At 39.8% G+C, this 25,801-nt stretch overlaps 1 protein-coding gene across 1 annotated transcript in view; it reads right to left on the bottom strand.

The window, feature by feature from the left end:
* LOC133014292 (transmembrane protein 65-like) overlaps nt 1-25,801 on the bottom strand; it is a 46,406-nt gene that overhangs the window by 7,916 nt on the left and 12,689 nt on the right. The window contains exons 3-6 of the mRNA XM_061081487.1: nt 20,055-20,099; nt 14,414-14,481; nt 13,538-13,592; nt 7,013-7,055 (exon numbers count right to left, since the gene is read on the bottom strand). Coding sequence (XP_060937470.1) covers nt 7,013-7,055; nt 13,538-13,592; nt 14,414-14,481; nt 20,055-20,099 — 211 coding nt within the window. The remainder of the gene's footprint in view (nt 1-7,012; nt 7,056-13,537; nt 13,593-14,413; nt 14,482-20,054; nt 20,100-25,801) is intronic.

Below are 25,801 nucleotides of genomic sequence, written 5' to 3'. Positions count from 1 at the left end.
CCCTGCATTTTAACTAGAGCAATAAGCTCTTTCTTATGTTATAATGATCACTGAAGTAAAACCAAAATGTTGCTGAGAGCACGTGGTTGTCTGTGTACTCAAGTAAAAGTACCTTTACTTTGATGAAATTTTACTGAAGTACCCATCTAAAAATCTACTCAAGTAAAAGTAAAAAGTAGTTCATTTAAAATGTACTTTAAGTAAAAGTTACTTAGTTACTTCCAACAACTTGATTGGGGCCGCTCCTATACAGTGCAAAAAAGGACAAGGGGTCATAAATCCAATCCAAAAACAGTTATTTTTAATTAAAGGAGAATCTTTACAAATATAAGTGCAATGACATTAAACATGTCAAACATTTAACATTTAACATGTCAACACAACATTTAAGAACTTTTGGGAGGACATGTCAAGACATGAACCACATGACAGCTAAAATAACAAGTTAAAATGACGCTGTTCCACTGTATATTTAAACTTTTGGTTAAACTTTGGGACCACCTTTAGAGCACTAGTCTACAAACGTCTTGTTGAGTTTGAGCATTATATAGCTGTTGCCTCTTTTGCGTTTGAGGCAAACTGCTTGCTGAGATATGGCCACGGGTTTTCTTCATCTGCTTTAATCTCAACTGGCGGAAAGTTCGATGCTTCTGCTTGTTGGTCGTCCGCAATATCATTCTTCTCTAGCTCTCGTGACTCGGCACCAGCGGGCTTGCATCGACTCCATCATCCACTCTATGCAGCATCTACCACCGGTGTTGTGCAAGTTCACACCTCTCATGAACTAGTTCATAAAAGTAAACATGAAGTAGTTCACGTTCATAGTTCACCATTTAAATTCTGAACTAGTTCATAGTTCAGTTCATTTCATAGTTTTAAGGTGCAAAGTGAAAATGAAAGACAACTTGTTTTTTAAAGAAAACTTTATCCATCACTACCCCTTGCTTTAAACTGTACTTGTATCAATTACTATATAAATATATATTATATATACATAATAAATGTTTTTTTTTATTTTGTCTTATTATTGCTAATTTTCCCTGTTTATTTATTCATACCCTGCAAACAAAAGGCACAACAAATCAAAGTTTTGATACATTTATTTTGAAATGGTTTCTTTTATTTTGAAAAGGCACTTCCTGAATAATACGGAAAAGGTCGCTACTACGATCAATTAAATGTTATAAATAGAAGAAATTAGAATATCAAATATGTTCACAAACAAATACACAATACATCTAGAAAATGTTTCATAAGCTGATTTCAAAGTAGTGTTTTCATCCAGGCAGGTGTAAAGCCGTCTAGAGGAACTAATATCAACCGTCTCCTATACGACCTACCAAAATATGATTCAACTCTATGCACTAGTGTACCATCATCATTTAAAAATAAGCTTCTTGTAATGGAAATTTACTGAAGAACTTCTTAGTTTATCCTTACAACAGACATTTCCATCTAGGGCACAGCTCGACATAAACGTTATGCTGCACCCACTTTCTAGCATGTGAGCCCTAAGTCTTTTCATGTATTGCAGAAGTTGATCCTGAGGTCATCTGAATTCTAGTGACCTTTGCTTTAGTCTGTGGTTGGACTGTGTTTTTTTTGAAGAACACTCACCCTAACCAACTAACCATACATGATACTATTTACTCCCCCCCCCCTATTTTTGGGTCAGGAGGTAACCAGCACACTTCGCTTTTCATCTCACTTTCAACCGCCACCTTGCCTGTGTGATCCTTTCTGCTAACACATTTTACAAATAAACTTACAAAGACAACTTGTCTCAGGACCTTGTTTGTTGACCAATTTTCCACCACAGTCTAATAGTACATTTTTTCATTCATTTAATAAATTTGTATCTTTAATCAATATCTTTCAGGTCCCGTCCTGTCTTCAATGTCACTGCACATCTCACTTTTCTTCCTAAGGATATAAGCACTGAGGAGATTAACTGTGTGTACAAAACAGATGAAAGTTTACCCATGCGGATCTTACAAGTCTGCTTTGAAATGGTAGAAAACACAAAGAGCAAAGCCGGTAAGGACCGGAGCCAATGAACAGATTTATTAAGAGCTGCCAATAGTGCACACCCTATCAATGAGGAACTTTAATCTTGCTGTGTGTCGTTATAGACATGATGAGGTCAGGACTTAACATCTCATACATGCTTAATGTGGATCCAGTGAGACAAACCTACCAAGGTTTCTTTGGAAATGACAAGAAAGCCAGGAGTCTTACTTCCACCTGCAACCTGACGGCTAATAACTTGCTTCCAGTACCCTGTCAACATGCCTGTATGGAGACCAATTCATTCACACTCATACTCTACACATATGTTTTAGAGCACCTACCACCTATATATAAATATCATCCATGTCGCTACACTGTAAATTGCTTCCATAACCAACACCAGTGGTTCTGAAATTGGGATCAGAGGACCCTGGGGGGTTGATAGAAATTCGCTCATTAAAATTATCATGATATATGGGTATTCTGTGTTAACAACAATCTTAATACATGTTGAACATCTTTCAAAGAAATGTTGTTGTTGTTCTCACGAAACTTGTAGAAATATGAAAAGTAGGCTGGGTTTAATTATTCCAAGGGACATGTGTGAGGGGTCCTCGCAATATTTTATGCTTGCATCGACTCCATCATCCACTCTATGCAGCATCTACCACCAGCATCTATAAATATATATTATATATATAATAAATATTTTTTTTATTTTGTTTTATTATTGCTAATTTTCCCTGTTTATTTATTCATACCCTGCAAACAAAAGGAACAATAAATTAAAGTTTTGATACATTTATTTTGAAATGGTTTCTTTTATTTTGAAAAGGCACTTCCTGAATAATACGTAAAAAAGATCGCTACTGGCAGGTGTGCCTCGCTGTTGGAACTCGTTCATGCCAGTGTTAATTTCGTTGACGATAACGAAAAATATTCGTTAACGCCCCTTTTCCCATGACTAAGACGAAGACGTAACGAAATGGATCTTTGAAAATAAAAACTATGACGAAATCTATTTTAATTTTCGTTAACGAGACGAGACGAAACGAAAATGTTGGCGGTTGACTAAGTCACAACAATTTTTAAAAACATAATCGTATCCGGCCGTCATGAAGTACCCGGAGCGGCGAGTGTGTGTGTCTGTGTGTGTGTTTGCTCCCAGAGAGCGCTCCGGTCCCGAGGCTCCGCCCCCTGCCGCAGCGCACTCGCTCAGAGAGACACAGTGAGATCAGAGCTCGTTCACTTGAAGCAGCCGGTCACTGACTCACCGGCTGCTTCTTAACTATGGAAACAGTGAAAACACAGAGTTTCTCTGGTCTCAGCTGCTCTGAGATCAGCGCCGCAGCTTCTGGATCAGAGCAGAGGCTGCAGCTGGTTTCTACCGAGCTTCAGCTTCCTCCTCCGGTCTGATCTGCTTTCACGTTTTGTTTTCACATTACGCCAACTAAAATATATAGGCTGCAGCTATATGTTTTTATTTATTTCAAAATAGGGTACTTCTTATTTCATACATTTCCCACAAATATGGGGATGACTCAAATAACCCTACATAGTTCTGCGTTTAATTTATTTCAAAGTAGGCCTACACTTGCCTGTGTATTTTCTTCTCCTCTTCATAAGCATTTGGTGTTTCCCTTTGTTGTAACAGGTAAAAATAAATAAAATGTCAACAATTTTTTTTTATTGTTGTTCTATAATATCATAAATGCAATAATCTACAGATTAGTATAGTATAACTTTATATAACATTTTATCAGCTTTGTTATCAAATATGTTTTGCGGCTCCAGACAAATTTTATTTGGGGGAAGAGGGGGCAAAATGGCTCTTTTGATAGTAAAGGTTGCCGACCCCTGCTATAGACCTATAGGAGGGATATCTAATGGACAACCTAAGTACTGAAAGCTAGACTAGTATGCAGTTGTAGACACAACACAGGGGGTCCCTGGGCCTGAGAAGGGAAGATAAGGAGTTTAATGTGGCTATTAAATGTGACTAAAACTAGACTAAAATGTAATTTGTTTTCGTCAACTAAAACTAGACTAAAATGTAATTCGTTTTCGTCGACTAAAACGAGACTCAAATGTAATTTGTTTTCGTCGACTAAAACTAGACTAAAACTAAGAAGGATAAAAATGACTAAATGTGACTAAAACTAATATGCATTTTCGTCAAAAGACTAAAACTAAGACTAAATCAAAAATAGCTGCCAAAATTAACACTGGTTCATGCACAACACTGTCTACCACTGCAGTGAGAATTGCCTTGCGCCTTGAACTATGTTTTTTTTTTACTCAGTAACGGATGTAATTTCTATTGTAGCGAAGTACAATACTTCAGTCAAAATCTACTTAGGTAAAAGTAAAATTACCCATTTCAAAAACTACTCAAAAAATTACAAAGTACACAAAGAAACTACTCAATTACAGTAACGTGAGTAAATGTAATTCGTTACTTTACACCTCTGGGTATTAGTCAAGAATCAGTTGATTCACATTGACTCATTTAGCTTTTTGATCAAACCAAACCAAATACTGCACAAAACTGTGTTGGGCAGCTGGAAACATAACTGGTAGATGATATTTCAATTCATTTTGAAGGATCAAACGTGTGGAAAGAAAATAACAATGGAGACACCATAAGGAGGAAAATAGGAATCAAAACAATACTTGTACTTGTACTTGTACTTGAATCTGGGTTGGTGACAAAGTACTTTCAGTGCTGCTGGATATATTTTTGTATCTAGTCAAATATTAGTATGTCAGTAATAAAATGATAACAAAAGGGCAGATTATTTGTTTTGGAGATAGGATAATACAATGTGCAGTTGTGCAAAAGTTTTCTGTCCATCTAAACAACACAAAAACTGAATTTGTTTCAGAACGTGCTCATCAGACTGAGTCCAAACATTGACCAATAAATTCAAAATAAGAGATTTACTCTAAAGTGAATTCATACATCAAGGGCAAAAAGAAAACGGGGCAAAAAGAAAACAGGGGGCTTAGATTTTTGTAAGCTGCTGCATGCTATTGAGCCATTTCATCAAGCCCATGCATGACACCCATAAAATATAAAAAATGTCACCAAAGCAGATATGTGTAGGAAGTTTTGGGAATTTACACATTTAGTTTGCCATCTAAAATGTGTAGAAAGATGAAAATATAAGAGAACAATGGGATCCTGACACAATTCGGGTGTTGGGCCATAAATACGAGTTATATATGTGTTATAAAGTAGATTAGGAGCACATACATTTTTCAAATAATCAAGGGAATGTGTCAACAGATCCAAAATGAGGTTGTTTTGTGGGACGGAAACATGATAATAACTGGAATAACAGGAAGGCTGCATGATCTCTTGATTTACTCAAACTACACTGATCACTTTAAATGACTGGTCTGTTCTTATTAACCTTTGTGTCGTGTTCGGGTCAAATCTGACCGATTTCCATTTCGATCAATCATAAATATTGTCTTTTACATTTTATTGTCTCAAGGGCTTATGATATCCTCCACACTAGGCATTTGAACATTTACAATTGCTGATCACTACTTTCATTGAATTTTGAGTTGTTTAGTCAACTTTGTAACACCTGTGGTGTTCCCGGTCAAAAATGACCACCATAGGAAATGAATGGGTGACCCTAGATTGTGTTCATTCATCAGATAGTACACAATCACAAATCCACCACCACCACCACACGCACACACAAACACACCTACACACACACACACACACACACACACACACACAAACACACCTACACGCACACACACACACCTACACACACACACGCACGCACGCACGCACGCACACACACACACACACACTCCACCCCACGTGAACCCCTTTCAGACTGACCATGTGTCCTCTCTTTCCCGTGCTTATGTGCCTGTCCCCCTACGTGAACCACACCTTCCAGACTAAACGTGTAACACTTCAAAGTTACCAATTAGGTGTTTGTTATGGGAACCTGGCTCTTTCCTGGGCTAATGTGTCCATCCCCCCACGTGAACCACACTTTCGATACAAAACGTATGATATCTTCTCACAGATCCCCTATATATAGCTTGCTTGTGCATTGCTCTTATTTTACTCTGAACACAATGAGTCGGCGCCCGATCAGACGTTTTTCTGTCAGAGAGGCTCTTGACCTTTTTTTTCAAACTGATGAAGACGGGATTGGAGTTGAACCAGAAATAGAGGAGGATGTTTCAGAAATAGAAGACAACGATCCTGATTTTGATCCAGACCATCATGAGACCGAACAGTCAACATATGGCGAGGAAGAGGCCTCTGAGGAAGAGGCACCTGGGGAAGAGGCCCCTGTGGAAGACACACCTGAGGTGACATTCCAGTCCAAGGATGGCAACTTGCTCTGGTATTCATCCCCCCAGGACAGAGGAGGCAGAACAAGAGGGGATTTTGGAATACAACTTTCAATTTCTGTGTCTATTCACTGCAGTTATTCATGTAACCAGTAGTCTGAGACATTGTTTACAGGTTAAAAGGGAGTTAAATACAATTTGGTGACGATCAATGGTTTTTGTGTTAATGTAAGGGCAGTTAAAACAGGCCGGTCAAATTTGACCGGGAGCACCAAAGTAAGGGGGGAGAAACGAACACGACACAAAGGTTAAGGTAACTTCCCTTCAGCCTATGTCTTTTTCCTCTGGGACACAAATCTCATTTATTTCCTCCCTTGCTGCTCATGCTTATCTTCCTTTTGGACTGAAATCAATAATTTCCTCTTAATACTGAACATAGTAAAGACATTGCCTTCACGAAAGGATGAAGAGTGAGATGGTAAAACTCCACCTTTTTAATGTCAGTGTGAAGCAATTAAAGAGGAATTCTTTAATGTATTAAAAAAACACTGCTGCTGTAATTAAATTACACCCAATTGTCTGAGTTTCTATTTTAGCGTGATTAAATAAAATAGCAGCCTGTTTTGCGTGTGTGTGTGTTTGTGTATTTGTGTGTGTGTGATATTCTTACCCTAGACCTGCCAGATCAGAAACCAGGTTGCCGAGGGCAGCAGCTGCAGGGAATGTGAGAAGAGAAATAGACAAGAGGATAAAATGAGCAGGGAAATTGAGATTCATATCGAGGCAAAGGACACAGGATGTCGGAAAAAAAGAGAGACGACATAATTCACAGGCATGTTCCAGGATTCCTCTGCCAGCATTCTTTCCTTTGAGAGGTTACTAAATTCCGCCCTTTCTATGTCAATGTATGCAAGTAATAATACCTGAGGAGACATAAGGGGAATAACGGGCCCATCAGGATGAAATTGATTTGGAAGATACAATTTGTTTTGTCCATTATGACTTTATAGAAGAAAATATGCATTGAAAAATAAAAGAATATAACGGATACTAAAGTGGCTTCTCTTTCTCGGAAACTATTTGTCTGATGAAGGTCTAGCAATAAAAAAATGTCACGAATATATAAATCACGGCCAGGAAGACGGTGTGTGGGAGTGTTTTCAATAACGTGCAGAGCGAGGGAGAACTGCAGTGCTCATTTAGGACCATAGAGTAACACGCTTCTGTATCTGAGGGCGAGGTGTTGGCCAGGAGCTGAGAGATGCTGTATAATCACTTCAATTATCTTCACAGGCCTTCCCTGTGGTACTCGATGTTATTACACCTTACGGCTCCTGAGAGGCCACTAGCTTCACGGACGACAGCAGTGATTGTAGTGGCCCTCAGGAAAGCGCATACCTCAGCCAAAGCCTTTACAACTACACACACTCATTACACTGGTCTCCTCAATATCCCTGAGCTCTTTCATCAAGACCCATGAATTATTCCCTGTGAAATTGGCCATATCCCCACAAAGAAAATGAACAATCCATTTGACGGGCTCCTTCTTGACCAAGGCCCCCTCCTTTCTCCAAGTTCTGTTGAAAGCCGTTCAGTAGTTGTGGCATAACCCAACATAATCTGACCAACCAGCAAACTGCGGCAAAAACATAACTTCCTCGATGATGGTAATAAATAAGAAACAGTATTCTAATATAGTAAGCATGTTTAACCTTTATAAACAACTATAACGCCTAATAATCATTTCTATATATAAAAGACAGACTGAATATGGGTCAGTATCATTTTTTACAATGGCCACAAAATGCCTATTATAAGTTACCATGTTGGTTTTTACACAGGACATGATGGACGACCACAGTGTTTTAGATGCACTGCTGAAGCCCATATTGAACCGCTCCCTGTAGGCTGAATAACTAAATATGAAATTAAATGAGTAAAACATTAGGACTTCTGAGGAGAGTAGGATAACGATATGTTGAAATATGACCTAGGAGTGGACCTACGAGTGGTTCTGACTCAGTATGTTCTGGTCTCTGTCACTACGCTGAGTAAAAGGGGGTAGGAGACCAGGAAATGCCCTGAGGAATCTGCTTGTTCTGTTGTTTTTTATGTCAACGTAAGAGCTGCCCCTACAAGAGAGAATGAGGTGATTTGTCTGTGTCCCTTCTTGTCCATGACCCTGACATCAGAGTGTTGCTGCGGCGGCACAGAAACCCTCAGAGGAACAGAAATAAAGCAGGAGTGGTGTTAGTGCTATAAGACACAATTTCAATCCAACTCTGGAGGAGAGTGTCTATCGCATCAGACTAATCTTTGAGCTCCTCAGGCAACGAGGCTGGAAACAGTAAATAATGACTCCAAACAAGCGCTGCAGCTATTTTCTGAACAAAGCATCCACAGGAGCTTCAGCCACATTCACAGGCACAGAGGAAGCCAGATAAGACTCTGCAGGGTCACAGTCTGATGAAGGGAATCAATGTGTGATGCTGCGATCTGTAAGTGTTGTTTACTTTGTCCCAGCAGACCTGCAACCCTGACCGTGTCAAAGAGAGACGCGCCTGCCCACCAAAGCATCAATGTTAATAAGTTGTAGGTCAACTGTACTTGGCTCTAATCCCAGATGTTAGCCTGGCACACTCTTTGCAGGACCTCATCACAGCTTCAGAAGGGAGAGTTTCTAATTGTTGGCCAGTCAGTTGGAACCAAAACACGATGGATCTGTGCAAAATGAGAAGATTGCGAATGGCAGGATCCCAGTCTGAGCTGGTTTTATACTTGAACTCAAGAAAATGTCTAGAAAAATTTCCTGAGTTTGCCGAAAGAATGAAGCAGGAGATCATCTGAGTCAGGCACGTTCACAGCAACAGGAGCATTTCCACAACATTCAGGCGAGGGGTGGAGCCTGGTTAGATTAAGCAGGAGGCAGGACATAATGTGTTAATGCTCTTGTTGTCGCTTGAACTTGTTTGACAATTTCAGCGCTGCCCTTATCTCTAAAGCTCCCAAATTTACTTGTCTTTCCAATTTTACATCCTTGTCCGTGTCTTCTACGTGTAAGGCATCTCATACCTGGGATATTTGTTTTCTACCAGTTTCACATACGACTTAAGAGCATGTCTGAAATCAGCTAAAGTCATTGAATACCAAGGTGTCCTTGAGGAAAGAAAGAATTGATTGTGATGTGATTTAAGTGAGATTAAAGATTTAAGATAAATTTAACTGAGGGGTATCACATATATATGCAGTGTCTTTTGTTTTTTCCAGGATGGATAATAAAACAAAATAGATTGGGAGGTTTTTTTTTTACTTAAAAGATTTAAACCACATTATATTTATTTCTCTTTGCTGCTTCAATGCTCACTATGAAATGAAAAGAAGAACTGATTACTTTATTAGGTTAGATTCAAGATTTATGAAGTAATAAAAATAACAATATCTCCCACTGTTACACATCATGTCTATGAACAAGCCCCCGAGGAGGCATATATAATGGAGATCCAATCAGCTTGATTATGTACTCAGGCAGCTCAGGTGTAATTACCAGTCACCCTCGGCTGTTGGTCTTAAACTCGCTGCTCTCTCTGATTCAGACTCTCACATTCAGCCCACATCCACAGGTTGGTGAGAGATTGAATCACACGCACAATTGGAGCAGTTCCAAAAGATGTAGATTAACACATCACAGACGCGTATACATTGTTTTACAAGCTCCGTCCTTTGCTCTCACTAATTAAATTAAAGAGAGATGGAGTAAATCAAAGGGAGACAGAGTAAAGCCCAGAGAAGGGCAGAGAGTAAGGAAGCAGGAGAGGAGTTTGGCTGGGCTGAGTCATTACACGGGAATTTAACAATCTCTTAAGTCAGATAGGATGGAGAGAAATATTTAGATTTTAGGAGATTAAGCCAATAGGAAAGACTTGCATCCCTGTTCCCTAGTTCCTTTAAGGGCCAGTCTGTAAGAGCTTAAAGTATAAACTTCACCACTAGATGTCCCTAAATTCTAAACACCAAACCTTTAACTGAAGAAAACTAACTTTATGTCAGATCTTTCTCAGAAACTTTCCAAAAACCTTCTAGTCCTGAAGCTGAACTCGACCAACTGAATGCCTCTATTTCCCACACTAATGAGAAATGGGCCGTGAAATAATGTGAAATGACAAATATGAGAAAGTGTGAACTTTTTATTGGGTTTTTTGCTTTTGTCTCCGAGGCTCAATTACCAGCTGTGATGTTCACATCGTGAAAAACAAAAGGCTGAGCAACACCCATTGATGTCTGCAGCATTTCATTATTTTAGCAATAATAACCTACACAAGCACACACACACACACATTTAGCACTTAAGGTTATGTGTGTATTTACTGTATGTGAGCTCAGTATAGACATTGTTTTTACAAGTTAATACTAGTGATAGTAATCCATAATCAGCTGCCAACTTAATGCACGATGAGGCCACAGCCTGTATGTTGTAACATACACATGTGTAACATGTATTACTAATATGTGAAAACTAATATATTCATGTGGATCAAATTGAAATGTACATGTTATAGACTGTATGGTACATACTTGTGAAGGTTGAGAAGGACATGGGTCCTTATGGGCAGACGTTTTTGTACTTTCTTGATAGATTTAAGCCTTTTTGGATATTTTCCACATCATTACCCCTCTTCAAATGATGTAATTAGCTCGACCCAGCGCAGCCTCCATCTTCACTCCTGTCAGCGGAGGCACATTTGCCTCCTGGAGGCCTCGTAATGGATGGACTTGAGTACAGACTTGACACGAGTGTTAAATCACTGTGGACCGGGTGAGATAACGGCAGCCTGTTGATTTGCAGAGACCCCAGAATGTCCCTGACGTAGCAGGAATGAGTAACAGTAACTGCTGTGAAAATGTGTCTGAGTGAGAAAAAGGGCTGAGGCTATGTGCTGGAGGAAGGAACAGAAGCTCCTTCTGTTTTGAATGAATCTATCAGTGTCTGTACAAGCTCTTGGGAAGTTTTACAGATTTTACAAATAACTCTTGGATTTCTGTAGCATGAGCTCACTGTCAAATCTAGATTTAAAAATCTTGCTACGAAAGACGACTGTCTGTCAAACTGAGAGAAGCCTGTCTGAAGCCTGGAGACGAAAATTGGATTCTACATTTTCTGCCTGCAGAGTTTGGAAACTGATAACTCTCTGCTCGATACATCCCACCAGGCTTGAAATTGCTTCTTTGGCTTCATCAAAACCACAATCGCTCCAAAAAATCCCGAATTAAAGTTTTGGATTAGCAATCTGGAGTAGGATCAAGTCATACTTGCTTCGACACACGTTAAGAACCTCAAAGTGAAGAATCAACTCCCTCCTCTCGACATTTTACACCTCGGATCAATTTCTCGTTGCTCTGTAATCTGCACTGGTCAGGTTATTTGATTCCTGCAAGGTCTCAGTCAAAAAGCAATATAAAGTAGAAGCACAGACCTCTGCCAAGGCCCAACAGTCCCCGTATGTAACCACATTAAAATCACTCGATCTTTTCATTTACAAGTGCACACACTCATAAATATAAGTCCCCTAAAAATCCCACATTTTTATCAAAATATCAATTATTCTCCAGAGAAAATAAATACTGGATCTGTCCTTGAATATGCATCAAACTTTAATGGGTTCTTTCCTGCCCCATAGGGCATTATTCAACCAAGTATTGTGACGGAGGTAAAAACGTCAGTCCTCTACATCCTCTCCTCCTTTACTGCATCAGCTATGACTCATCTTAGTCTTGAAGACAGATCTGTTTACTAAGTCTCAGCAGCAACAACAGGAAAGATAACACCTGCAGAGTTAGGCATGGTAGAAGTAGAAGTGTTGGCTGCTGCTAAAATGTTATTGAATATGTAAATAGCAACAATCAGTGCTGTTCATATTCAGGGTAATGTGATATAAAAACCTCAGTGTCTCTACCAGCAGATACAGAATAGGAACAGGTGGGAATCTAAAAATGCAAATGTGCCTCTTTAAACTAAGTGGATATGACGCCATCCACTCAAACTGATGCTGAACACCATTATCACATTTCTGAAATGATCATTACCACTCAGTGCTTCATTATCATCTCGCTTCATTTTGGATTAGTGTCAGGGCAGTGGTCAGATTGATAGTGTTTCATCAGAGCATCACATTGAGTCTTCTGACCACGCTGGATATTGGAAATGTCTCGTTCTGCTGTTGTTTTTTTGAGTCCATTATAATTTGGCAGACATAACTGTGATACGGATGCAAACAACAGCACTTACAGAGTGGTCGGGCAAAATGTGTTTCTGAACCAGAACAAAACTGTGAGGTTAAAACACAGAGTGTATATTAAGACATCTATTATTAAGACATAGGGCGGCTGTGGCTGAGGGGTACAGCGGTCGTTCTCCATCTTGAAGGTCGGTAGTACGATCCCCAGTCTTCCCCATCTACATGCCGAAGTGTCCTTGGGCCGAAGTGTCCTTGGTCAAAATGCTTAACCCCGAATTGGCCCTCATAGAACAAGGAAGTGCTGCTTATAGATGCACTGTATGAATGTGTGTGTGAATGGGTGAATGTAAAACTGTACTGCAAGGAGCTTTGAGTGGTCAGCAAGACTAGAAAAGCGCTATACAAATAAATACCATTTACCATTTAAATCACTGCTCCGACAAAGTGAAGCCAAAGCATCTGCAATGCTCCCTAGTGGCTACATTATAGGTCGTTATTCCTGTCTCTTCCATGTTAAATGACGGGACATGGACCAAACTACAAGGTCAAAGTAACACTTCGATAAATGTCTCTCAAAGATATTCAGGTAGTTTCTATCACACTGATGTAGGATTTAATTAGTTATTGATGCTATGAAAACAAGATGTCAAAATGGACAGCTGAGACTGACTCATTATTGACGGGACCATGCTAAACACTGTCCCACGATCGCTGCTGAACAGACTCTGGCTCCAAAGGATTGGCAGCCTTTGTGTACTGGATATTTTAGTTTTGTTTCTGGATAGACGTAATAAAGCAGGTAGATAAACACGCAAAATAGAAGTTCAAATTAAAAGCGTTACACAAGGTAAATAGGCACAAACCAGTAAAAGTGAAGCTGATGTTTTATTAAAAAAAATCAACATATTTCTAAGCAGATAATAAAATTGAATCAACATTAAAATTGAATGGGATTTTCTTACCTGCCATAGTTGAAATGCCGAGGACAACTCCGATGGATAACTCAATATGAGTGCCCTGAGAAATAACACATACACACACACACATAAATCAACACACATAGTACAGAAGTGTGCTGGTAAGAATGGAAAACACAGTGGTGAGGATAACTGATCTATTGTGCTAATAGATCTCACTGTGTTTATAATCCCTAATATAGGCTCCAGCAGGCCTGGGGACACTCAGGCTTGTACAGTCACTTACTTTAAAAGAAAATGCAACCCTAATAAAAGCACATTCTTTTTACAGAGCAGCTGATTCCAACCCGAAGGTGTGATAACGTATTGATTTAATTTTCTGTTTTGCTGAGCCAACGTTAAACTTGTGCGTACAATATTCTTGTTTTATGTTGCACTTTATTGGTTTTCGAGCAAAGTGATGGCATTTCATAATGTTCTATTTACTGTAGATTTATTCTCTTTAGTTTGCTTCGTTTGTGTATATGTCTCTCTTTCTCCATTTGTCTTCCAAAATCCCTGCTGGGTGAATAAGAATTCATGCAGAGTTACATAAATAACCCCCACGGTGCAAGCACACTTTAAATTAAGTCAGAAATATGTATTCATCTTCTGTTCTCTCAGCCGACATATTCAGTTCCAATGAGATTTCATTATTTGAGTACGTTTACAGAGATGAGAGGCAGTTTGCAGGAAAACAGAAATATTATATAACAGACATAGATCCAACAAGGTTTATTTTTCTCCTTCTCCCTCGACTCAACTGTGCAAAGTTCCCTTAAGCACCACAAACCCATACAACATATTCTCTCAATGCACTGGTTCCCCCCCGTAGCACTGAGTAAATCTGTGTCCCCACAGAACTGTGACGCTGACACTCACAGCAACGATCATGATGCAGTTGTCCAGGAATCCAAATCCAACAAAAGGGATTGCGTTGTGCAGCAGAACTGTAAAGAAGCAAAACAAACAATAAATCAGCAACAGACAAAACAAACACAAAGCATGCAAGATTGTGTTTAAGTCTGCATTTATACATAACAACTTCTTAGACATAATTAAGCCTCGCAGAGCAGAACCGTGACGTTATGAACACAGACGATACCAGAGCAAGATTTCACTAGAAATAAACACTGCAGCTGTGCTCAAAGGAAAATTATGGGGAAACAATAAAAGCTGAAATTAATATTTATGAGCTGTTTATTACCTACACCGAGGAGGTTATGTTTTCGTCTGCATTAAAAACTCATCAACTGACCTCCATGTAGTTTTGTGGAAAGGTGGGGCATCTTGATAAAAACAACTGGCATATTTGGGTGACTGATATTTATGAGTGTCTATAATTTGGTGTAGATCCAAAACCAAATCCTGACACATACAACAGCTGTTACTAATCTTAGTGTTGAGATATTAGTTGAATCCATGTGATCACAGAAAATATAAAATACATCCCTGGAAATGAATGTAATTTTTTGTAAGATAAGTCTAAATGTCGGAGGTAAAGGTGACGCTGAAGTAATTGGAGTCATGTCTCTTCCATCAAGATGTGAGGGCCTTCAAGTTCTTTATCTATGTACCAGTGCTTCACTTTGGTACAAGACCACAGGGTGAAGAACATATTTTAAAGTTTCTCAACCTTGAATTATCAGACGTATAAAAAAGCTTACGTGAAAAATAGGAAAACAGGTACAGGAACAAGAGAAAGAAAGGAAATTTGCATCAGCCTGTTACACATAGCGTTAATACTTTAAGGGTCCAAGAAGGGACGGAGCCAATCCCAGCTGACATTGGGTGAGAAGCTGACTACACCCTGGACAGGTCACAAGAGTATCACGGGGCCAAAATACAGAGACAAACAACCATTCACCCCTATGGACAATTAAGAGTCTCCAATTAACCTAACCCCAATCTGCATGTCTTTGGACTGTAGATGGAAGCCTGAGAAAACCGACACAGACACAGGGAGAACATGTAAACTCCACACGGAGGGACCCCCAGCCGAACCAGGAATAGAACCAGGAACCTTCTCACTGTGGGGTAACAGTTGTAATCACTGCAAATTGTACATACAAACTAAAATATAGTGAAACGGTAAATTAGAACCTATGTTATCACAATTAATTTCTCCTGTACATTCAAGGCGGTTGGTACAATCGGCCACTTCAGAGGACGGCAGGAAAACAAAACCTGAGCCTTGAAACTCAATATAAAATAGTAACAATGATCTTCAGTGTAAACGATGTCATAAATATCAAGCATCTTATTTTTCAGGCCAAAGGAAGCTATAAAAATGTAGATATGTCAACAACGTACATGCCCCTATGCATTCATAATTCAGGCACTGTGTGTGTGTGTGTGTGTGTGTGTGTGTGTGTGTGTGTGTGTGTGTGTGTGTGTGTGTGTGTGTGTGTGTGTGTGTGTGTGTGTATGTGTGTGTGCATGTGTGTGTATGTGTGTGTGGGCATATGAGATATATATTGTACTGTTTGTGCTTTGAAAGGGGATTCTAAATGTCAGCCTGAGGAAGGTTCGGTCTATTCTAGCTGAAGTTCAAGTGAAGTTCACACTGGTTCAAGAAGCTGCTAAAAGTGTAATTGTTTGCTTAACATATAACTGCTGAATACATTTTGTGTTTAAGGTGGTTGTCCTGCAGCAGCTCCCCTACATACTGAGATTTATTACTTTCCCTGTTTGATTCCCCACTGCACAAAACACCTTCTCTCTTGTATCTTGAACAAAGGCGTCTTGTAATTCCACAGCAGCTCTGACTGAATTCTGAAGAGCCCTTCAGCTCTTCTGAATTCAATCCTGGTGTTTAGATTGGATACTTCTGCAGGAAAAACAAACTTGAACTCAACAAGTCTCAGCCGTGGAGATATTTTGCCTCTCACTCCTCTGGTGACTTTCTATTTTAAAACATCGAACATCAACTCAAAGCTTCATTCTCAAACTAAGAGTGTCCATGTACAGGTTTTATGAAAAGGGATTCCCACCTCTTCCCTTATCTTCTCTGGACTCAGCTGCTCCAGGCTTCATTACCTGTTTTACATATTAAAGCCTTAAAGGACAAAACTTCTTTCAGGAAATTAAAAAATGGAATCCTCTGGCTATGTTAGTTCTAATGAAACAACTAATTGTAAAGCTGTTCGGGGAATTTTTTTTCTGTTTCTATTCGGTGGAGTCCACTCTTAAAGTCTGTTACTGATCATACTTGGAAGTCTAAAACTTGAATTGGTATAATTCAATATATTGACAAGTATAATATATATATATAATTAAATAACATAGGGCAAATGAGACTGAGGTTTAAACATAAAGTATATGAAACATCAACATGCTCCAAATTGAAAGTACACTTCATTAAATGTGCCCTAACACAAACAATCAGTTTTCCAGCTTATTTCGTGATATTTAAGTCACAGTGTTATGACTCCAGTGTTTTAACACTAATGGAAAGTCACATTTTTTCCACACAAGTCATCATCTACATGCATAACTTCCAGTGAGATAAAAACCAGGCAACAATACACACAGCAACACAAAGACTCTGCTGAGTTGAGGAAAATTCATGAGTGCTTAGTTCAACACTGTTGCTGTAGTGACGGCTGCTGGAAGTTGTGTTTTCTTTAAAGAGGATCCAAAGCAGGAAAAGCAGCGTTGCAGTGCAGTGGAAGACCAGAGGAGATTCTGTATTTGTGTCTCTGCCCACAGACACACAAAGATCTCACTATTTATTGAAAGCTGTGAGCATGTAAGACAAACACAAGGTGAAAGTATGAATGACGATGTGTTTCCAGAATCTCTGCAGCAGCAGGAGCAGGAGGAAGAGGAGGAGGAGGAGGAGGAGGAGGAGGAGGAGGAGGAGGAGGAGGAGATTGGAAAGTCTCAGAGGTTTGAGGTCATGTCTGTAACTGAGCAGCGTAAAGTGAAGGATGCCTGAATGAATATCCTGTTGTGTGAGTGTTTGACCTTCTATTCTTAGTAGCACATGCTCTGAAAGTCATTGTACTACACTGAGCCTCTTCACATAGAAACAGAAAAAAACATTACTTGATACCAAGAGCTTTACATTGCAAGTCTCATGTAAATAACTATATCCGATAAGATTTTTGACCATTATCTACACGTTCAGTCTATTTTTTACTGAAGTGGTAAAGAAGAATGAATGAATGGAAAGAACAGATTGGGATGAATGGATGGAGAGATGGATGTGCAATATGTTGTTCCTAATCATTTATAGAATCCCTGACGACAACATAAGGAAAGGCAATCATAAAAACAAACAATAACATGAAACAACAATGGGCCGTTAGTAAAACAGGGATGTAAAGCAGGTTGTAGTGCACTAAAGGCAGTTCTTGTCATAGCCTATATGTGGATGCTGCAGTTAAGATTACCTATGGGACCTGGATTAAAGGACATTTTAAGGACATTTTTTGTTTCGGAGAAGGACATTTTTTGTTTCGGAGAAGGACACGACAAACTGCAGAGAGGAGGAATGCTATCTGTCAGGGTCCTGCTGGCTAACTTATGGTCCTCTCAGTAAAGAATTGGGTCAAGGGCTCTTGGGGTTTGCTGACTACTTTGCTCTATTTGTCATTTCCAAGTGCTAAAAAACAGGTCAACTGGACTTGGTTGAGTTTCTTGAAGATGTTTCCCCTCTCATCCAAGAGGCTTACTTTAGATCTAACTGACTACTGAGTCCCCGGTATTTAACTTGTGGGGACGTTAGGAGTCGCTGAAGTTTAGTATGAAGGTGTGAATTGCAGTAAAAACTTCCTGGGGATGGAAGTCAGGACTGTGTTGCATGTGGCTTGTCTGTGATAGGTGGTGTCTTAAATCCCCTCCTCTGTCCACAGATGGTTTCTCTAGCGTAACATAGATGGCTTCCTTCACTCCTCTTCAAACCACCTGTCTTCCCTGGCCAAAATGTGGACGTTGTCTTCAAATGAATGTATGAAAGAAGCTTCTTGGATCAGAGGTGAAACGTTTTCAAGAAAGTCCAGGTGACCTGTTTTTTAGCACTTACCATATACCATAACCTGGATGACTGAGAATCTTCACAGATAGATTTGTCATTACAGACATTAAGGAAGACAACTACACACATGAGTGGAAACTGATGTGAAAAACGTAATAAACCTGCTGATGAGTTTTATTTGTATTAAATTAAATTAAGAAAAAAATTGGTTATCCTTGAATACAAATTTGTGTCGGGCGCAATAACTAATTAATGCCTGTTCACAGAAAGCTTATCTTAGCTTAAAGGCTCTTATATACTTCTACGTTCTCCGTTTCTCGGAGAGGGCTCCACGGGGGGGCAATGGTCTTTTTGATTTTTACTAATCCGACCACTGTACGTCGAAAAAGATTCACCGCCAAACCCATAGGTGGCGCAACGGAAGACGAGCTCAGAGAAGCCTACCCCATTTGGGAAGAAGAAGTCCACGTGTCTCTGTTTATATCTATCGGCTCGTCCCCACACACTGAACCATGGCAACTAACAGAACTAAATAAAGTGACACCCAGCGTGTCAAGATGCTGATGTAATCGTTTCTTAGCGCGGCGGTTCCCCGGACTTGTTTCCGAACTGTGTTGCTGATTCCACAGCTTGAATCTGCTTGAGGCTACATGTAGCTAGAAGCTACACGGACCTAGCTCCCCCCCAGCTTCCACACACAGTCAGCAGGGACTCCCGACACTAACCACTACCCAGTGTTTGCTTCTAACCTGACGGTATTATAGAAACAGTGTCATGATAGAAGTGGAAAGTCGTGACGGCGGGTTCTTGCACTGTTACCACCGCAGTTAGCATGGTGGCTATCCTAGCCCGCTAGCCTAGCCTGCTAGCGCCGTTTTGAAAGCTCGTTATAACCGTTTGTGACCGTGCACACATGCCGTCAGTGCTCGAACGAGCCACCGTCAGCCGGACAACTCCGCTGGATTAACACACACGTCACATTAATCGTAGAATCATAGTTGTGTTTGGGTTAGCTGTCAAGCAGGACGTTTGAGGCCGGAAATGACGTCGAACAGAAATGACGTCGTACGGAAATGACGTCATACGGAAATGATGTCGTTCGCGGACCAATCACAGCCAAGAGCTGTCCGTCGGGTCTCCAACATGAAGACGGAGAGTCAGAAAAATCAGACGTGTACGTAAAGCTCTCCGACACGCTCGGAGAGGGCGTTCCACGACGGATAGGGCGGTCTTATCTATCCGTTTTACAAAATACGCAAAAGCATAAATTGGCCTTAACTAACAGCCAAGTTCATGCACAGCATGTGTTCTGCTTTAATTTGGGGTAACCATGGAAACAAAGTATGGCGTATAAACCACTGCAACCTGCTCAGTAATTTGTAAAAAAGACCAATCCTTCAGTGATCTTCCTGGTTGAATGAAGAATAAGTCAATAGGTTGTCATCTTACAAGATTAATTATAAACTTACCTTTACCATCACTTTATCAACAATGAGATACACACAAACATAACAAGATTCATAAATAAATTAATCTTCTTACCATATCTTAACTGTGCTGAAGTAGGTGGCGGGATTACCAGCTGCCCTGAAAAGAAAAAGAAGGAGAAAATCAATTTTAAAGAAGGCACATGTCCTTTCACCGGGTTTTTAAAGTCAGCATAAATGTCACAGAGTTCTTAAATGGCAAAGCTTATCGGTCGGGACCTTTAGGACAGAGTGAGAGATATAAAGAGAGGGAGAGAGGGGATGTGAGGGAGAAACGCAGCGTGTCAGAGGGGATGAAGGAGAGTCAGAGAGAAAGAGGAGAAAGGAGCAGCTCCCTCGTTGCCGTTTCCTCGAGGGTGACGTCAGAAAATGATAATTCTGCATCCGAAGAGACCTGCCAGCACACTGATTATAAAGTGTGTGTGTGTGTGTGTGACGAGATTTGATTTTAGATTTCATTAATTTCATCACGTTTTCAAGCAATACCAGCATCTACCATAACATGTGTGACAATAAAACGACGTGTGATCTCATCACAGGTTTCTGACAGCGTGACACTGAAGTTAACGAGCGATCTGTGAGGAGAGGGCCCAGAATAAACCATGTGTCAGACTGGATGTAACACAATCAACGCATCACTGGCTTTACTGTGAATTCGTATATGGACAAGAGGTTATTAAACCGGTTTTAGGGCTGAAAAGACAAGACGTTATTATTTCCTCTGCAGGCTGTGTGAAAACTGACAAATTGCTTTGAGGTAAAAGTGGAAAATGATGAGTCCTCAAACTGAATTCTGTTTCATCTTCTACAGGTGTTGTATAATCACTCACATACAGATGCACAATCAGCTCCAAGCTTTGCATAATGAGGGAAAATATACAAATCTGAGGAAAAGATTTCTATGGCACCTGACATGCACTGAACTGCATATTCTCCTGAAATCATCAAGAGGGGCTGTAAGAATACAATTTCTTTAGATATTCTCCAGAGTTTTTCCTGCCAGCCTTCTGGGAGACACTCTGGATAAGGTCTGAGTGAGCCCATGTGAGAATACATCAGGACAATGTACAGAGAGCTCATAGCAAGCAAGTGGGTTCCTGGATGACTTTTCTCTAACAAGTGGCAGAAGGATGAAAGGAAGGAAGGAGAAGACTCTGATATTGACGTCAATTTAAAAAGGCAACAGGGTTTTGAGTTTTTAGTGATAACGGTCAATGCTGTGTGATTTCAGGTGTGATTTCCACAGAGGGAATATATATGTAAAGTCCTGCCTCCTGCTTGCTCTACTCAGGTGCCCCCCCCCCCCCTCACCTGAACACTGTGGAGAGTTTCCTTCAGTTGTGAAAGCATCTGTCTTAGACAATCTCCAGCTAGGTTTTATATATATATGACAGGCAGGTGTCGGGACCAAATTTTCCAGACATTATGCAGAGTTGATGTGTGAAAACCACTAACGTTGTCCTTTGCAGTGATGCTTGAATTTCATTTAAATGTCAAATTCATTCCAGATTCTGGTACAGCATGAAAATTGTGAACACAGCTTTGCAAATTGGAGGTAAGTCTGAAATAGGAAAACAACTAAATGGTTTAATAGAGAAAACTGGCAAAATGAACACCTTGATCAAAATCGAGGCAGCCATAAAATCAAATGGAAGAAAATAACCATCTGCCTTCCTTCCTCCACCCGGCCTGCTCTCCCCTCCCATCTGCTTCTCTTCCCCCTCATTTCCATTCAGGAGTCAGTGTCACATTACAAACTTCCTACTCGAGCCCTCATCTCATGTTGCTGACACAACAACACACAATTGTCCACGTCAGTAAACGGCCGACACATTCACACGTTCACTGTCAGTGCTACTGCTCACACAAAGTCAATGCCTTCATCTGAATCTCCTCCTCCATTTGTATTTTCCTTGCTCTAATTTCCTCATGAACGCTGTAAAAGTTACTATCTCATTTCGCAGTTTTTTTGAAAAGCATGAATTCTCCCATGACCAGTCGGAAAGTAACTGGCAGGAGTTGGGCTTCATGTTTGCAGAAGACTAATGGCTCCAGCGTTTAGGCAGCAGAATGTGTTTCCTTCCATTAATCACTCATCCAGGGGTTGTTTTGGGATTTAATGAAATGCTTTCAGTGATCTTCCCGTGCTGATCAGTGAACAAACGCTGTGAGAGTAACTGCTGCCTCTACTTTACAACTGTCCTCTCTGAAGCCTCCTCTGAACAACCGCTGCTGGATTATTCTCAGCAGTCACATGACACTACTATCTGTACGCCTCCAGAAATTAAATAACTCGCTGTGGATGTCATTAACAATTGATACGATACAGAGGGATCTGCTTTTTCTCCTCTTGCTTCAGATGCAAGCATTTATTGCCATGGTGGTTTCAACAAAAGTAATTTAATTAACTGTATGAATGACAGCTTATTATAAAAAAGTTTTTTTTCATTTTGACTTACAGAGAGTAAACACAGTATATTATTGAGTCTCTTCTATCTGTTTATACAAACAAAGAGAAATTATTAGACGCCCTTGGAGATAAAATAAATGCTCATTAGTAAAACGAGAAAGAAGTTTCAAAAGAAAGTAATATTGGCCATATAATGAAAACAGGATATTATCAGGATCCTGAGAGGAAAAGGTGTTAAATGATTTATCTTTTTCCCAATTAGCTTGAATCAATATCAGATCAGTCAGTCTCACAACAATAAGTTATGAAGGTCAGTCAGATTAGTCATTTACTAATGGAGGGTTGAGGTGTCAAACTGTGGGGCTCAGTCTCACTATCATTCACTCCTGTGTTCTTGAGCCCTGTGTTTAGCTTTTACTGCAGCATTCAAGAAGTCAACCTTCTACCTACAATATATATGTTCTGTCCAGCTCTTAACATTAGCCCCTAGGCAAACAATAGTAATTATCACTGGCAAATCTGGTGTAGTTATTGATTGTCACTAAAACCTGCTCACCTTCAATGACTAAATGTATAGGCTATAAAAATACAGTATCTTAACACCAGGGTTAAATGTTCCTTTTATTTGTACATTTGCCATAATTAATAAAATGACATACCCTGGTATGGTCAATAAGAATTAAAAGGATCAAGCCACATTAGGGATTTGAGAAATTGTAAGAGATATTGTGCAAACAACAACGTATTTTTCTAGATCTCAGAACCTTAAAACGGTTTAAAAATTAATTGAGTATTTGTTGTTATTATATCCCAAATAGCTTGGGATATTTGAAATGCTGCATATGCAGGTGACACTGTTGTCATGTGCTGTTCACTGATGCTAACATTCAGCCGTATGATCATTAGAATAAATCCCTCTAATCTGCCCCACCTTTGTCTGGAAAGAAATAAGGCAATATATCAGGTGTGGCCCAACACAGAGGCCACTTCCTGCCATATTGTTCCGTCATTTAAAAAAGAATGAGACTAGATTCCAAAAGCTGAGTCACCGCCTCATCATGAACAAAAAATGAGAAACGAGAAACAGAATTTCTCTCCCAATCCATTGGGCTTCATGCAGCCATTTATTAGCACTTGACAGTTGACATGAATATCTATGGTGGCCAGAACTGCTGGTACAAAGTATTGATTGCTTGGAGGTTTCAGAGCTGCCGTCTCCAGAAAATCCAATTTCAAGAGACAGGAGTGGTGCAAACATGTAATGGGCTGTGATAAGTAGCTAACTAGCAGCATGATTAAATACCAAAGCGGTCAAGTTTCATTCTTCTCTTATCGTGTGGCCTGCTGCTGCAGAATCAGCCACGAGGCAAGCAACCGGCGCTGGCATCAACACGATGCGTCACCTTGTCAGCTACAACTGCTCCCTGAAGCCTACATGGATAAACAAAAGTGGTCAGCAAATAACTGATGTACTCCGAATGATGAAAGGTGTGTGTCCCCTGCTCAGAGAACCAGATGGTATTTTACAGTAAAAGGCTCAAGAGGAAAATTCTGTTCAGGATACAACCAAATACAAAAGTCTATCTACAAACATTTTCCGGTTTATTTGCTGGTTAATTTAGTTTCATCCCTATTTTCTAAATCTCCTATGCATTTTCCATTTGTGAAAGACAAACTCTGAGTTTATGAATATTTGTAAAGGTAAACTGATACAAGCTCTCTTTTGCTCTGATTGCTTGAATTCTAGATAGTCACACCTTTTTGTCTTTGTTTTAACTTTAAAAAAAGACACGGAAGTGGGTATAGCATAAAAAAAATAGTGAACAGAGTTTTGTCAATTGGATAAGTCTGGGAAAAACCAAAGTTCTCTCTCCACAAAAATGATTATGAGCTTCCTTCGCCCGAGTAAAAAATGACAAATGGAGCCAATAAGGTTTTCTGAAAATGCAGGCCTTTAGTGTTACAGGGGCATTTTTCATTGCAGGACTGTGTATAGCAGTGCAGTGCGGTTTATGGGCATGCCTCTGTTAGTGTGTGTGTGTGTATCTGCCTTTATCTAACCAATGTGGACAAAGAAACATCAGTGTTTTATTGATTTTCAAGTTGCACACCTCCTCACAGTGAGAAAGGGATTCTCATCGTCTGAGAGCACTTTTAAAACCACAGACACTTCTGTGGTTTCAAGTGCGAGTGTACACCCATGTGTTTGTCTGTTTAAATCAGTGTCACCCTATTTGCGTTTTAGGGAAACACCTTTGAGTGTGTGGGTGTGTGACGGAGCATAGATGTGCACAGGAACAATTGAGTTCATCCAGAAGACTGAGAACAACTGCAGCCATTCATCAACTGTGCAGCACTTTGCTTTTCTCCTATGATATATGAGACGGAAAAGAGGGAAATTACAGAGCAAACACACAATACGGGCCAAGGCTGGAACAGTCGTAAGTCAAAAAAAAAAGGAATAGTGACAGGTTTGTAGATCAAAACAACTTTTTTGTGACAAGTTCTTAACTGTCCCTGAATGTGTGATTTGATTTTACACAAAATCCTCATAAATCCACCAAGGCCAAATAGTCCCCTTAAATTCAATTAAGTGGAACCAAAGTGCGCACACACATCGATATTAGTCTCAGATTTTTTTTTTTTACATCTAGATCCATCAAAAATGTCCTTGGAAATTGTTCTTATCTTGCAATGTCTAAGAAGGAATGAAACATTATTAGATCTGTCCCCTGATTCAGATCCGCGGCCAAATTAAATGAGTTCTTCCCTCAATCCATCAGGTACTTGTTGTCTAATCAAGCTTACAAACATATGAACCAACCAACACACTGACAGGGCTGAAAACATAACATAACTAATATGTAAGGATATACACCATAATGTGTATGAAGTAATCCAAACTGAAAGGACTAATTTATAGTCTGAAGTAGTGTAGAAATATTTGAGTCTATCTTAATCTTATGATAAGCATATAAAAGTTTATTTGCTGGAAACCTTTATGCGTATCTGTTTTAAGACGTTCAGACTTCTCTACGAGTCTCAGGAGTATAATGGAATAAATTTAAATCGTCATATCACAGCTTCAAATACTATTTCTTGGCTGAGAGAAAATAATGAGGAGAGCTCAAAGTAAACGCAGTCGTAACCTTCAGTGAGGTGCGTTTCTCCTCAGTGCTCAGTGAACTGTATTTGGCAGGGCCGATACCAACAGTGCTAATTAAGGCAGCTGCAGAGGGTCTGAACGGCACACAGACAAAGAACAAGTACAAATATTCCCCTGATGGAATGTAATTCACAAGAGAGGGGAAGAAAGAAGGGGGAATAGTGATGTTACTAATTGTCTTATAGCTGGAATTCGGCCAAAGGAACAAAGAGAAAACTGAAATGCT

This window comes from Limanda limanda, chromosome 11 (genome assembly GCF_963576545.1).
Source record: "Limanda limanda chromosome 11, fLimLim1.1, whole genome shotgun sequence".
In the NCBI taxonomy this organism is placed as follows: domain Eukaryota; kingdom Metazoa; phylum Chordata; class Actinopteri; order Pleuronectiformes; family Pleuronectidae; genus Limanda; species Limanda limanda.
The sequence above is the reverse complement of the archived record's forward strand: the minus strand, read 5'-3'. Positions and strand labels throughout refer to the sequence as shown.